The sequence below is a fragment of the Vombatus ursinus genome, unplaced genomic scaffold (assembly GCF_900497805.2).
Source record: "Vombatus ursinus unplaced genomic scaffold, bare-nosed wombat genome assembly UNPS02014774.1, whole genome shotgun sequence".
In the NCBI taxonomy this organism is placed as follows: Eukaryota; Metazoa; Chordata; class Mammalia; order Diprotodontia; family Vombatidae; genus Vombatus; species Vombatus ursinus.
Window position 1 is genome coordinate 960,932 of NW_020954552.1, and position 15,037 is coordinate 975,968.

Sequence of the window (15,037 nt, forward strand, 5' to 3'; positions counted from 1 at the left end):
ATGATGATGATGATGATGATGATGATGATGATGATGATGATGATGATGACAATATTGTTACTATTTCCATGTCTTATGAGAAACTCACATTATAAGCATCACTGAGGTGTGTCATTCATCTACATGCTTCTTTCTGTTGACAGCTATCAGTGACTTGCACAATGGAGATATTAATAAAAAGATGGACTAATTTGTGATGAATTGTAGAATGATGGAAAAACTGCAGAATACAGGATGACTAAGAATGGGAGGAAGATTGTCTTTAACTATGAGCTTGATAAGGGCTTGAAGTAGAGAGGTAGCCCTGGAAATGGAGACAAAAGTATGAATGTGAAAGATGCCCTAAATAAAGAATCTGGATGGAACTTGATGACTGATGAAAGAGATGAAGGAGAAGGAAGGCAATCCAAGATCATAGAATCACAGAATGTTAGAGCTGGAAGGGACCTCAAGATCATGTGACCTGACCTTATTGTTCAGATGAAGAAACAAATATGTCTTAATTCTGGGTCATGCTTAAAAATTAAAGCCCTCTTGATTAAGTTATCACAATTCTAAATAGATATTAAAGTATTAAGCCTAAAGCCACACAACAAAACATTGAAATATCTGAAGAATTTTGATCTTTTGTGTAGTCCAATAAATTACTTCATTTGCAGGTTATTTAAATATCCTTATTTGACCTTACTCAGTTTTAGAGCTAGAATGGACCTTAGAAATCTAGGCCAATTCCTTCCTTTTCCACATGAGGGAACAAACTTCTGCCTACACACATAATTAACAGGGGAACCAGAACTAGAATCTGGTTCTTGATTCCTTATCCAGTATTTACTATAATACTACTCAGTTACCTTAGTCAAAGTGTTTGGAATTAGCATAATAAAACAGAGATGGTGCATAAAGAAGAATGAATAAGTCTTTTTTGAATCAACCCTTCCAAGTTACCAATTAAGAAAAGGTAGTAATTGGAAGAATATGAAAATCAATGTTTTACCCATGGTTTTTTTGGTTTTATGATAAAATGTAGTTATTTTCTGTGCTTTTATCACCATCTTCATCTTTCACAGCCAGTTTTATGACCCAATAACTATTGTCACCATCCATTTGCTGACCCAGTTAACATGAGTATATGAAGTTGTTTGCCATCAAACTAAGTTTCATAAGCAATTGATTGTTGAAACAGCAAAGGAACAGTATATAAAGCTGAATGGGAAAAAGGGAGGAATTAAAGAATGCATTTGGGTTGTTTATTTCTGTGCCCTCCTTTACCCCCCTCCACTTATATTTCCCTACATGTACTTAAAACATATTCACCGACTGACCCCTCTTCTTATTCAGGTATATACCTCCGTTTCTTTTTGTGTGTGTGCTTATGCATGTATGTGCATGTGTGCATACACACACTGTGTTCTATGACTTTGTTTATGCTGTTCTTCCCTCCTAGCTACTAATTTGTTTAAGACTTATACGGGAAGTTCTCAGATTATTCCTAGTGTATAGTGCTTTATCCTTGAAAAATCAGCTGAGAGCCTTAAAGCCACAGGCCTAATTTCCAAAATTAAAAAAAAAAAAGTCAAGCCAAAAAACAAAAATTTTGATGAGCTTTCATATGCTTGCCAGTTTATTACTAATGCTCTTGAAGAGACTCACGGCACATAAAACAGGTCTTAGGAAGTGCTAGATTGCTGATCTGGTATGACCCATCAGCTAGACCTTAATTCAGGCTCTCATCATTTTTCATTTGGAATATTACAGTAGCCTTCTAAATCAACTTCCTTCTTCAAGTCTCTCCTCACACAGATATTAAAGTGATTTTCCTAAAGCCTCTGTCTTATACCATGTCCTTCCTTCTCAAACTCCAGTGGTTTCAATACTTCTAGGATTAATGTAAGCTCTTCTGTTAGGCATTTCAAGTTTCATAACATGACTCCTTTTCTTTCTTATCTGCCTTACACATTATTCCCTCTGTAGTTCAGCTACTGGTGTACATGCCATTCCTTTCACACATCCCTCTCCATTTACTGACTGGCCCCCAGAATTGGACTGCTCCCCCTCTTCATTTCAAGCCCTTAGAATTTTCCTTCAAGATTCACTTCAAGTGCCTCTTCCTGCAGGAGCCTTTGCTGCTTCACATCTAAGGCCACTTTTATTTTCTCACTCTGTATCTCATATGTACCTGTTTATGTACACGCTGTCTCTCCTGTTAGAATGTAAACTACTTTGTGTCCTCAGAAGAAGATTTGATGACACAGTTGCCATTGACATGACAAAGATGTGAAGAGGGCACTAGGTTTTTTTTTTGTTTGTTTACTTCTTTTGTTTTGTTTTGTTTTGTTTTATTGTTCAGCCAAAGACAAGATTTATTAAAACATCCTTTGATCACTTATGTATTGGGGAGTGGCTCTTGGAGTTATATGAGTGTGTCAATTTCATATATACATACATGTGTATATATATATTTATATGTGATGTCAGACTTTTATTGTAGACATGATACAATCATTTCTCTATACCTTTTCACTGATTTTATTTGTGTAAAACTTTTAAAATTTTATATAGTCAGAATTGTCTTTTATTTTTTATGATGTCTATATTTTGTTTAATTAAGAATTCAGTCTCTACCTATAGTTGTCAAAGGACTGATTTTGTTGTCTTCTAATTCTTTTTTTTTTTAATGGTAGGACTTCTTATATTTACATCACATCTCTATTTTGAGCTTACTGTTGTATATGTTGTAAGATGTTGGTCAAAAAAAAATTTCTGCCAAACAGCTTTCTACTTTTCCCAACAGTTTTTGTCAAAGGGAAGTCCATTTCCCAGGAATTTATGTCCTGCGTTTTTCACACATAACCCTGCTGTTTTAATTGTTTCTTTCTTGGTTATCTAGTTTTTTTCTGATTTACTCTTCTTGTTTTATTTTTATTTTTTTCCCCCCACTACTATGAAGTATTTTTGATGAACTGTTGTTGCTTTATAATGTAGTTGATATCTGGTTGTGCTCTGCTCCCTTATCTCATACTTTCTCTTGTTATTTCGATTGGCACCTTTTGTCCTTCCAAATTAATTCTGTTATTGTTTTGTCCAGTTCCAGTTTCCTTGGTGATTTGATTGGTAGAGCAAGGCTAACCTCTTTAGAATTCATTTTGCAATCTTCTGAGACTTGATGAAGTCAGCATTCAGTGCTGCCTGCATATTGGAAAATCTGGAAGATCTCATCAGATTTAGATTTAGAGCTGGAAGGGACCTTTTAGATTATTCTATTCTCCATTCTATACCCTCCTCTATTTTTCAGATGAAGAAACTGAAACCTCTAGAGGTTAAGCTGTTAACTAAGGTCATATAGCTGTTAAGTGACAGAGGCAGGATTTGAAATTAGGTCTTTTTACTCTACTCAGTCAGTTAGTAAACATTTATTAAGCTCCTACTATGTGCCAGGTACTGTGCTAAGTGCTGCTGTTAGCAAAAAAAAAAAAAAAAAGGACAAAAAGAAATTCATTCTGTTATGGGAGAGACATCTAAACTATGATGAACAAACAAGCTATATACGGGATAAACTGGAGCTAATTAAGATAATCAACAGAGGGAAGGCACTAGCATTACAGAAGACTGGCAAAGGCTTCCTGTAAAAGGTGGAATTTGAAGGAAGTCAAGGAAGCCAAGAGGTAGAGATGAGGAGAGAGAGTATTCTAGGAATGGGGGACAGCCAGTGAAAATGCCTGGAGTTGGGATGGCACAAAGAAGCCAGGTTTTTTGTTGTTTTTTTTCTTTTTGGTCCAATCACAGCTCTTTTCACCCTGTACTATCTTGCCACTCAATCATCTGTAGAAATTCTTTCTTTTATTTGGACTTGGTGCTAGATCTCTTCCATGCCTTACCTGGTATTAATGATCAAAGGGTCATCAAACAAAGTTTATTTTTACCTTTCAAGGAATTTTATATAATTTTGATGTATGCTTGGAAGACCTTGTTGGATGGATAGCCTGTTTTGCTCTCTTTAGTATTTTTTTTTAAAGCTTGAGAAACAACAAATACAATGGATTTTGTATTCTTTACATTTTCATTAGTTTCATGATGTTAAAGACATGTGCTGCTATAAAATAATTGCCTGTGAAAGTCTGTTATCTTCTAATGATCTTATCAAGGATGTCCTCAATGCATATGTAGTTTATTCATAAACATTTTCTATTAATGACAAAGTAGGCATATACTTTATTACTTATTGATTCTCTATTTGTTACCTTTTTTGGGTTGTAATAAGATTGAAAAAATTTTCCCTACCTTTGAAATTTTTCCTGTCCTTTAAGATGTCTTGAAAATAGACACAGCATTCTCATGATTGTTGCTTTTAGTACAGACCTCCTCTTTTTACCTATGGTCTAATCCATCTGCTTTTCTCAAGTAACTCCTAATAAGTATTATCTAGAACTCTGCTTTTTAGGGAGGGCAATAGATAAATGTATGGTGGGTGTGAGTAGGTTGCAGTGTATTACAAACAATATATTATGAAGGAGAAGTGAAGTAAAAGATAACAAAGAAATGTATGAGCAAAAAAGAATACGAGCTGGTCATGTGGCCTAGAGGAAAGGATAAATAATAGGCCACTTGTGCTCCATTGCTTTTCTCATGATGATAGATAGATAAAGCATTTGTTAGCACTTACTATGTGCCAGCCATCATGCTAAGCACTGGGAATATAAATACAAGCCAAAAAACCCAATAATCTCTACCTCAAGTTGCTTATCTTCTAGAGGGGAAAGACAGCACAAAAAGGGAACTGAGGGGAAGGTAAGTTGGTGAAGTGGTCAGGGACATCATGGACTAATAAGGATTTGAAGAGAGTGTAGATGGCCTCATTTGTTTTCTATAATATATGTTTGGGGAGGAACACGCCAGTCAGATGGAGATGCTGTGGAATGGAGCCACAGCCGTTATTTTCATTGCCAGCATGAGAACAAGGTTTCTGGGGGAGAGGTGGTCTGGGGAATCACGGCCTAGTCCTTTTATAATGTCAAGAAAAAGCAAGAAAGGCCCCAGGCAGGGTAAGTGGCCCTTCTGTGATGAAAGGATTTAGCAGGTAAGGATAGGGTCCAGTAGAGAGAATATCCACATCAGTGAGATAACAGATACATTTGAGTTTTCAAATATAGGAAATCGTAAGTTATAGAAAACAATATATATGTGTGTGTGTGTGTGTACATATATACACACATATATACATATATACATGTATATACACATACAATTTATATATCATATAAATCTTGCCTTACAAGTCTTCCACTATTAAAAGTAAATAAAAATTCATTAAAAAGTACAAGAATAGCAACCCCCCCCCCCTTTTTTTAAAATGTAAGCTTAATATGTAGTTTCTGGAATTCTACTTAATGTAGACTACTTAATGTAGTTTCTGGAATTCAATGTCATGTTATTGTTTAGAAAAACTAACCCAATAAGGAAACTTTAAAAACAAACAAAACAAAACAAAATAAAAACACGTTTCCTAAGAAATCGGTTATTTGGTGTGACTCCACTACAGAGATGTGTTCTTGGTTTCAAGTATATTTATCAGATTTTATTAGATATCTTTTATATTCTTTTGACCAGGTTAGTTTAGCTATAGGTAGGTTTCAGATAGTTCTGCTGATTTTCTGGTAAGAAAGGACTGTTAGCAAAGTTAGTGAATAAAACTTCAAAGGAACCCAATATTGATAGGATGACCTAGCTTATTTAATGCCAATAGTCCTTTAAATGTAGATTGAGCAAAAGCTGCTTACTCTTATTTGACAGTTCAGGCAGCTTTATAATTTCCTTCATGCTAATTTGTGTACCAATAAAGGACAGTTGAATCAACATCTGTTTTTCAGAGAAAGGAAGTTTGACTCCCATGCAGAAAACAGTGATATTTTTGGCATTTGTCATTTAAACAAATAGAAATGCGTTTAACAAAATGCTATGTTCAGACAAAGCACTAAATAAAATATTTCAAGCTTGTTTTATTCTCATTCTAACACCAAGCCCTCCCTCCAGTGGCTGCTACTACAGAATTTTATTTTTTTTTTTTAACCTCAGTCTGGGAAAACTGGCAAGTGTTTTTTATTCCCCATTCCAAATCTCAATTTATGACTTATACTCAAAGCTCGATTTATATCTTATAGTAAGAGATTGGAAGATGATCTATGGCATCTACTCTTGTGGGCAAACCACAATGAGCTCAACTATCACAGAAGAAGGCCTAGAGTTCATTCATTAATCTACATCTTTCTTATTCTGCTCACCTGAAACTGGTTCTTATCCCAGTATTTGATGATTTAAAATATTCACGTTTTAAAAGACAAGTTTTCATTTTTTATGCCTTGATTAGTTACAGTATATTATGCAAAGAACAGAATGACTTCAGCCACACATGAGGTCAGATTTTTGTTTTTTAAAAAAAGCTTCATGACCAGTTTCAAGATAGTGATTTATTAATTTGATTTTGGAAATAGTCATAGCAATATCTTTTTTGGTATGCACTATAACAGTTCATACACACACACACAAAACCTGATGCATCTGTTAGATTAAAAGAAGTTTTTGGATGGAAGACTGCATATGAGTTTTTAATTAAGGAATGAGTTCAAATGAAACAATATATGTAAAATATTCTTCAAATTCTTTTTAAAGCACTGTGTAAATGCCAATTGTCAATACTGTTTTGAATCTTAAGCCTTTTTAATCCTTTAGAATTTGTATATACTCAAAAGCTTTTGAGGTAAGAAAAAACTTAAAAAACTGTGAAGTGGAAAAAACTCAACTTTGTCTCTTACTGGCTTTCTGGGAAGATGTTAGCAGCTTAGTGTCTTCTTTCAGGAGGGAAATTAGAAAAATTTACATTTGATCTGGTATCATTGACCGTTTATAGTGACTCGACAGAGTGTATAGAACTAGCAGGATGCATAGCAGGATGAGAAAACTAATTGTAACTTTAAATATGTTACTTCATTGTTGCCAATGGTGCCAACTCCCTGCTTTGAAATCTTGAGAAGAAACTATGTCATGGTAAATTATAGCTGAATTCTGACTTAATGGACATTTTATAATATGACTTGTATTTTACACAAAATTATTTTTACATAACTTTTAAAAATTCATTCATTCAGTAGCTATTTATCACCTAATCTGAAAGACACAGTGGTAGGTAGGCTCTGTGCGATGGTTTGCATGGGTTTTATGTTTTACCCACACAAACTATTTGGATTACACATTCCTTTTTCTAGTATATTAAGCATGAAAACTTAAATAAAAAAAAAATTTATTTGTTGGCTATAGCTCTACCATTTTTGCCTCCTTTTTTCATGCTCTATGAGAGAGTCACCAGAGGCCACTTATACCCCAGGTTCAATAATAGTATTGTGTTCCAGATATTGTATACTTTTCCATCTGAGCCCTGTTGGGGTTTCAGGGTTTCTGTGTTTCGAAGCGTTTGGCCAAAGAACAATTTGAAACCTGAACTAGATGATCAGTATGGTATACTTGGAACCTGTTAAGACACAATAATATGGTATTAGTTTCTTCTGGAATTTTTTTTTATTCAAGATTTCTTAACTCTTGGGTCCCTTTCGTTAAAGGTGGTTGAATTACAAAGTGGTGTTGAAACTGATTGATAGTAATGTGAGCAACCTCACTTCTTAAAAAGGTGTCCAAGTAGGCTGAAAATGTCATTAAGTTGACACCTTTAGTCTGTGAGTTACTCTATACTTAAAAAACCCCAATTGTTATAGTATTTCTTGATGAAGGAGTGTAATCTTTAGGATGTGAGGATGACAACTATGAGCATATCATTAAAGCATTAGGTTGTTTCTTTTGTGTTTAGTTTTTATTTTTTTGCTTTTTAGTGAGGGAATCAGGTTTAAATGACCAAGCCCAGGTAAGTGTCAAGTGTCTGAGGATGGATTTGAACTCAGGTCCTCTTGACTCCAAGGCCAGAGCTGTATCCACTGTGCCACCTAGCTGCCCCTGTTTTGCCCCTGTTTTTATTCTTAAATCACAATTGGGAGTTTATATTGAGCAATTGACAATTCCAATTTTAGACCACTTTTGACCAAAGCATGCTTATATAAGGTGGCCGCAAGATTAAGGAGTGTACCTGTGGCCACAGAACTAAGATTTTTTTGGTGAAATACTAATTGGTCCAAAAGGAGGTCAAATATATACATAGGCTTGTCTTCATTGTATCATGCTTTAAATATACTTGTTAATAAAATATGACTGGAATAAGGAAGAAAAGTGGTATATTAATATCAAGCAATGAGTTGCTTTGACCAATGGATTCTTTACCAAGTAGGCCAGCCTCCTGGTAATGAATTTCTTTGTATTTACCTAAGCTGGTCTTTGTAATTGACTCAGTTGCTGGGACCAAACTCAAATTCTTTCTAACATGATTGAACCTGCCAGAAATTGAACTCCAGGGTCAATTTTGGACCATGATGAAGTATTGTAGTAGTGCTTTGTGAAAATTTGAAGGAGAATCAGAGTATGATGTCATCAAATAATGTATATGTATATATGTATAATATATACATATATATATACTCACACACATATCTATGTATATATGAAAAAGAAGATGAAATAATAACTTGGTGAGAGTAAGAGATAATCAGTGCTATCATAATACTCTACTACTATTCATGTGATATCAGAAGAAATCAAAATAGATCCCCCAGCACATTGGATAGACCAACTTTAGTGGATCTTATGGGAAAACACAGACAAGAGCTGCACAGGATGTCTGGACTTTGATGGATTGTGACCTGCATTGTTGAATATATATCAGTGATTTCAGATCCTTTTGAGTATCAAGGAAAGAATTAAAAGGCTACGTAAGCAGTGACCCTACTGTAGGAGCAGTGTCAAAGACATTTCAGTCCAGTAAAGGATTTGAAGAACTCCTTAGGTAGGTCTGTGTTGTAACTGATAGCCATTGCCAAGGTTGGAGTATACTCATGGTCCCATGTGAGCTTGGTCTCATTACAGCAAACTGTAATACGTCAAATTTGTGTGAAATAACTTTCTCTTTATTTTCTGATGTCCTCTTTCCATATGGATTTCCTTCCTTTCTACCCAAATATTCCATTATCTTGTTTGATCTAGTTGCCTTAGAATTTCCTCACCAGTGCCCTTACTTCCCTACAAACAGAGCCATGTTTTTACCTCTTGGGTAGGGTGAACCAAGTCATTCTAGCCTGAGAATAAGGATTGGAGTTACCTTTTCTTATTTGATAAATGGGCCTTTTGATGCTTCTCAAATCACTGAAAAAAACAGGCAGTTACTTTTTCTTCTTTTATTCTTCCTTTTTCCCAGTCTTTAAGACTCCTGCAAATTGTTGAGTTAGATTTCCTGTACTTATTCCAGTATTGATCTGAGCCCTCAGACCTGGGGCCAGAGCTAGACTAATGTTTTATTTTGTTTTTTTTTTGTTTTTTGTTTTAGGCAATTGGGGTTAAGTGACTTGCCCAGGGTCACACAGCTAGTAAGTGTCAAGTGTTTGGTCTGAGGCCGGATTTGAACTCAGGTCCTCCTGACTTCAGAGCCGGTGCTCTATCCACTTGTGCCACCTAGCTGCCCCTAGACTAATGTTTTGGTGTAAGTACATTAAATAATGGTCACTTGGGATTGAGTACATTCTTCTGGTGGGATATTGTAATTATGTAGGTGCAGGAAAAGTAGAATAAATTTATTTTTGTCTCAGTTATCATAGGTGTTTTCTACCTGTTAGAAGAAAAAATCAAAGTCTCCACATATATTCTGTATACTTTTCAAGTGCTTTGGCAAGATGCTGTGCAAATAGGGTACCCAAGAAATATTCTATCATTCTGTGTTTTGAAATGCTTACTAGATCAAGATTACACAACAAGTTATTTATAGCTTTATTTATACATAGTGGATTCTCTGTTGGAGTCATAGACGGAAAGAGGATACGATAATTGCTTTGTGTAGTTCATAGAATGAAATCCCAAACTGAGATGTTTTGAATCTAGTTTGTAGTGTAACCGTTCCTAGCAAAACTATATTTAAACAGTAGTAGTTATCATGAACTATACAGCATGTCAACTGTGTCCCAATTCACATCAGTAAAAACCTTCTGCTCCTTTATTCCCTATAACCTAACCTCCATCAGATAATGCCAAATAAACTCTGTCAAGTATTAGTATATATCAGATATATCAAACTGCTCGCTAGCTGCATTTTAGGGAGTGTTTATATGTGGTCATGCAGGTTATAACTCTGAATTTTTATTAGGAAAACTAAATTGAGAATTTATAATGTTCTTGATTTAGCCCCACCAGCAGTGCCACAGCTCTGGAAAACAACCGAAGATGGTCAAAACAAAACACAACAAGTAAAAGGATAACAGACAAATTACTTTTGCTTCTTGCTGAGCTGCTTTGCTTTGACTGCTATCAGGTCCAAGGTCAGAGGTAGAATAATTAGTAACTGCCTAATTTATTTCTTCATAAGCTTAAGTACAGTGAATTGATGTGTGCACCTTTAAGCATGTGTTGTCTAATTTAGAGTAAAATATTAATAATTACTGTTTAATCCTTGGATTGTATTCCATTATTTAAAGTTAGTAACATGACACTAAAACCAAATAGTACCAATGGTTGAAATTCCCCTTTTGCTCTGGAAATCAGCTTTAATAACATGTTTCTTTATTGAGAAATATGCTTATTTGGGGGCCAATATACAAAGAATTTTTTTGAAATCCTGCATTTATATGAATTCTAAACTGTGTAGTTATTTATTAGAAGAAATGTTAGCCTGGCATGAGGCGAGTAAAAACGTATACTGTAATCTAACTGTAATTTGTAAGATTTTATATAGGCAAATTTATCCCTGTAGTAGTTACAACAGTATACTTAGAGTCACTATTGTTATTAGGATCCTCCTTTGTTTCTGCTAAAAAATGATTTGTGGCAAGAAAGATGGTTAATAGTGAAATTTATATATAAACTGCGTACTTAAATATTTTGGCTCTTTGATGTCATCAGTGGAGGTACTTGGTACCTACCACAAATCATTCTTTATTTATGACTTCCTATTGTGATTTTTGTCACTGTTTTTCTGTAGACCTTCCAGGAAAGATCTATTCAATATACTGGGGGCCTTCCTTTGCTGCTTTTTATATTTTGTGCATTCCAGTGCAGTGATAACATACAACCCATGAAACAACTACATTGGCCTTCACACTTACCTTGAATGTCACAAAGTTTCTCTTGTAAGTTCTCTTCTCTTTTTCTATCGAAGGCAGTGTGGAATAGTTGAAATAGGCATCTGGGAGAGCAGGATTCAAGTACTGCCTGATCTATATCAATGGAAATACTTCCCACAGCAATGAAATTACAAACCTAGGTTAAAAAAAATCCAAACATGCAAAATTTTAAAAATTAAAATCTTCAATGTTCATTGTTTTCTGTAGACATGTTTGCACTGAAGTTAAAAAACACAGATATATATTGTTAGGTCATTATTAAAGAATGGCTGCAGTTTCTTCCATTCTAAATGAAATCCTTACCTGACCAAAATCTGTGATGTTTCACATTTTAGTTCTATCTGTAAGGGCACTTCATACCATTCCATTGTTGTGAGGGTAAGCTTGTTTTTTGAATATTTTGGACGTTTATCTTTTTAATAAATATTACTTTTACTCATGTATCTAGAGTATATAAATTAAAATAATTTAGAAATATATCTAGGATCATAGCTAATATCAAGCTGCTTTATGTGGTTTATTATTATTATTATCCATTAACATTTTTCATTTACTTTATTGGTCATTAAAAAAGGCCTCAACCTGAAAATAGGTCACATAAGTGATTGACACATAAGTGATAGGAACTGAAGTTTGCTTTCTTGGTGGCAATGAATTGAGTTACTAAAATAAAAACTGTTTAGTCTACTTTTATTTTGTTTTTTGATGATATTTACATAATTTCATTGGAGATAAGAGTCTAATAATTACATGGGTTCCAATTTCTTTGTATTATTTTTTGTTTTTACTTCAAGGATAAGTGACTTGTTTTTTTTCTAGGAAGCTTATTCCTTTTGGAGCCTTGTGATTGTGGTTCATAGTTTTTTTACCATTAGGCCAAAATAGCAGATTTCGATTGTAGTAGTACAGAGCTGCTTTTGAATAAATTAATTTTTATTATTACTTTTTAAAAAAAAACTCCCCATCTTGGAATGGGATGCTGGAATGCATGGAATTGTTCGTAGGCTAATGCCGCTATGGACTTTGACCTGTTCCATTTCAAACCTGGGTCAATTAATCTGCCTTATGTAATCTGGCAGTATCCTTGTTTGTGGGGGCTTACCATATTGGTGCAGAATCCAGTTCTGCAACTCAGAACTCCTAAGCTTAAGATATCCATTAGGTTTGATTTTCATAATTTCTATTTTTCTATTTATTTTCTTTTGTAATTAGTTACTTTTCTGTTTGTTTTTAGTTACATGGCCAATTTCTTATGTCTGTTTCTTTTGTGGGATGAAAATGTTAAAAGATATAAGTTTTTCCCCAAGTAACTACTTTGGATCCATTCCAAATTTTTTTTTTTAATTTATGGTTTTTCATCATCATTTTCTTTGATGAAATTATTGTTCCTATGATTTGTACTTTGATTTAACAATTTCTTAGGATTATATTAATTAGCCTTCATTTAAGTTTTTATTTCTTCTTCTGAGACTCAGAGTTATTATTATGCATTTTTATTGTATTGCGTAATCCGTAAAGGATGTCTAATATTTCTACTTTTTCTGCATTTGCTTATCAGATTTTTATGTCCTAGTATGTGGTCAGTGTTTGTAAAGATCTGAGTCATAGTTGAGAAACATTTATACTCCTTTCATTTCCCATTCAGTAATCTTTAGAAAGCTATCACATCTAACTTTTATAAAATGCTGTTCAAGTCTGTAATTTCTTGTTTATCTTTGTTATTTTTCTCTGGCTCTGATTAGAATACATTGAGGTTCTCAGCAATTATAGTTTTGCTGGCTGTTTTTCTCTATGGTTTGATTAGCTTTTCCTTTATGTATTTAGATGTTGTAGCATTTGGTACATGTATATCAAGTATTGATATATCAGTTTTTTGAGAAGCATCATAGCTAAGTGGTTAGTGTCATTTTTGAAGCCAGGAAGATTCTGGGCAAGTCCTTTAGCCTCCTATCAGTGCTCCAGGCAACTCTCAGAAATGTACTTTGAGAGAAGGTAATGATCTACATTGGTAGAGTTTTGTCAACAGGAAGTACCTCATACTGTTGAAATCCCAGATCCAGTCCTGTTACTTCATTGTTTATGATATCTTTAAATGTAATATAGTTTCCCTCCTTATCTCTTTAAATTCTGTTTGCTTTTTCTGAGTTCATGACTGCCACCCCTGCTTTTTTGGTTTCATTTAATACATAATATCTTTTCACTTTTACTATCTTTGTCTTCATGTTTTAAGTATGATATACTGTAAGCAGTATATTGTTAGATTCTTCTTTCCCATTTATTCTTCTATCCTCTGTTTTATGAGTGATTAGTTTCATTCACATTTATTGTTATAAGTAATTATTAATTGTGTATTTTTTCATCATAATTTTCTGTAACTTTTTTCATGTCTGACCCTTTCACTATACAAAGAAAAACGAGCTGGGGAAAGAAAATCAATGGAATTAACATTCAATAATTGATATTTGGAGTGGTTTGAAAACCCATTCATCTGTCTTTCCTCTCTAGAAGGAAGCTCAGACCTCTATCATTGATTCTTATACTTTCTTTCTTTCCTTTTGATTCCTACTCTGTCATGTAGCTGATGTTTGTTCTATTTCCTCAGCACTCCCCTCTCTCTTAATACTGCCCTTCTTTCCTTTTCCCTGTCCCCTCCATTGTCTCTCTTATATTCTTGGGCAGTGAGTGGCCTTTGGGGAGGCAGGATTGAGAGTGGTACAGGGAGATGGTCTATTCTGCTATCCTAGACTGGATAGAGCAGTTTACTGGTGTTTTTGTTTTATTGCTCATTATTTTAGCTAGCCTCCTTTTCCCATCTTTATTGGAGAATGGCTTAGGGGATCTAGGCTCAGCTGTAACTTTACTAGTAGCATACACTTCTGTTTTGAAGGTCACATACTTTTCTCAGTAAACTTCAGTGGCTTTTTTTTTGCTTTGAGAATCAAATTCCTTATACTCAATCTCTATCTTCATTCTCAGGAACTTTGAACAGGCTGTTCTCCATGCTTGAAATGTGCATCCTCCTTATCTCCACCTCTTAGAATCTTTATTCTCCTTTAAAGCTCAGATCAAATGCCACCTCCTACATGAGGCCTTCCTGCCCTACTCCCCAGTTTCTAGTGCCTCCTCTCCAGATTAACCTGTATTTTTTATGTATATATGTATATAAAATGTTACTTTCATATGTATTTTTTTTTCTCTTCCAATGGAAAGTAAACTCTTTGAGGGCAAGCACTGTTTCATTTTTGTCTTTATTTTCACAATGGGCTGGCACATAGTAAGTGGTTAATAAATGCTTCTTGTTGGTTTAATATAGTTCAAGAAATGGGGAAGGTATTTACTTAATTGTGACTTTATAAAAGCATAGTAAACATCTGCAATTTCTGTTTTATTTTAAATTTTAGAAGTTATTGTTTTATTTGCAAATAAATTCTAAATTTTGTTTAGAATTCTTAAACTGACATCAAATGACATGGGAAACCAAATAACATTTAAAACTAGCTAATTTATTACTTTGGTTCATTCTAGACTCTCTTCTGAGAATTGATGTCCATTTCCATCATTTCTTTAATTTGGTTGACACTTTGGATAAACATGGCACAACTCCAGCAGGGAGGTCCGGATGAAAAAGAAAAAACTACAGCACTAAAAGGTATATATTTGTTTTTGCTATTTTTCCAAATGATTTAAGATGTGTTTGCAAAGGTATAGGAAACGTAGATTTAAACATTTTGGTGACTTTTCTGGCTCATTTCAGTTCTTTCATAAAAAATAGAAATGCCTGT

The 15,037-nt window shown here is 34.2% G+C and overlaps 1 protein-coding gene across 10 annotated transcripts in view; it reads left to right on the forward strand.

Annotated features, from left to right (window-relative positions):
- The window catches only part of FAM172A (family with sequence similarity 172 member A), a 503,376-nt gene that overhangs the window by 11,737 nt on the left and 476,602 nt on the right, over positions 1-15,037 (forward strand). For all 10 annotated transcript variants that reach the window (XM_027864257.1, XM_027864253.1, XM_027864252.1 and 7 more), the window contains one exon: positions 14,781-14,904. In XM_027864257.1, coding sequence (XP_027720058.1) covers positions 14,799-14,904 — 106 coding nt within the window. In that variant the 5' untranslated portion in view covers positions 14,781-14,798. The remainder of the gene's footprint in view (positions 1-14,780; positions 14,905-15,037) is intronic.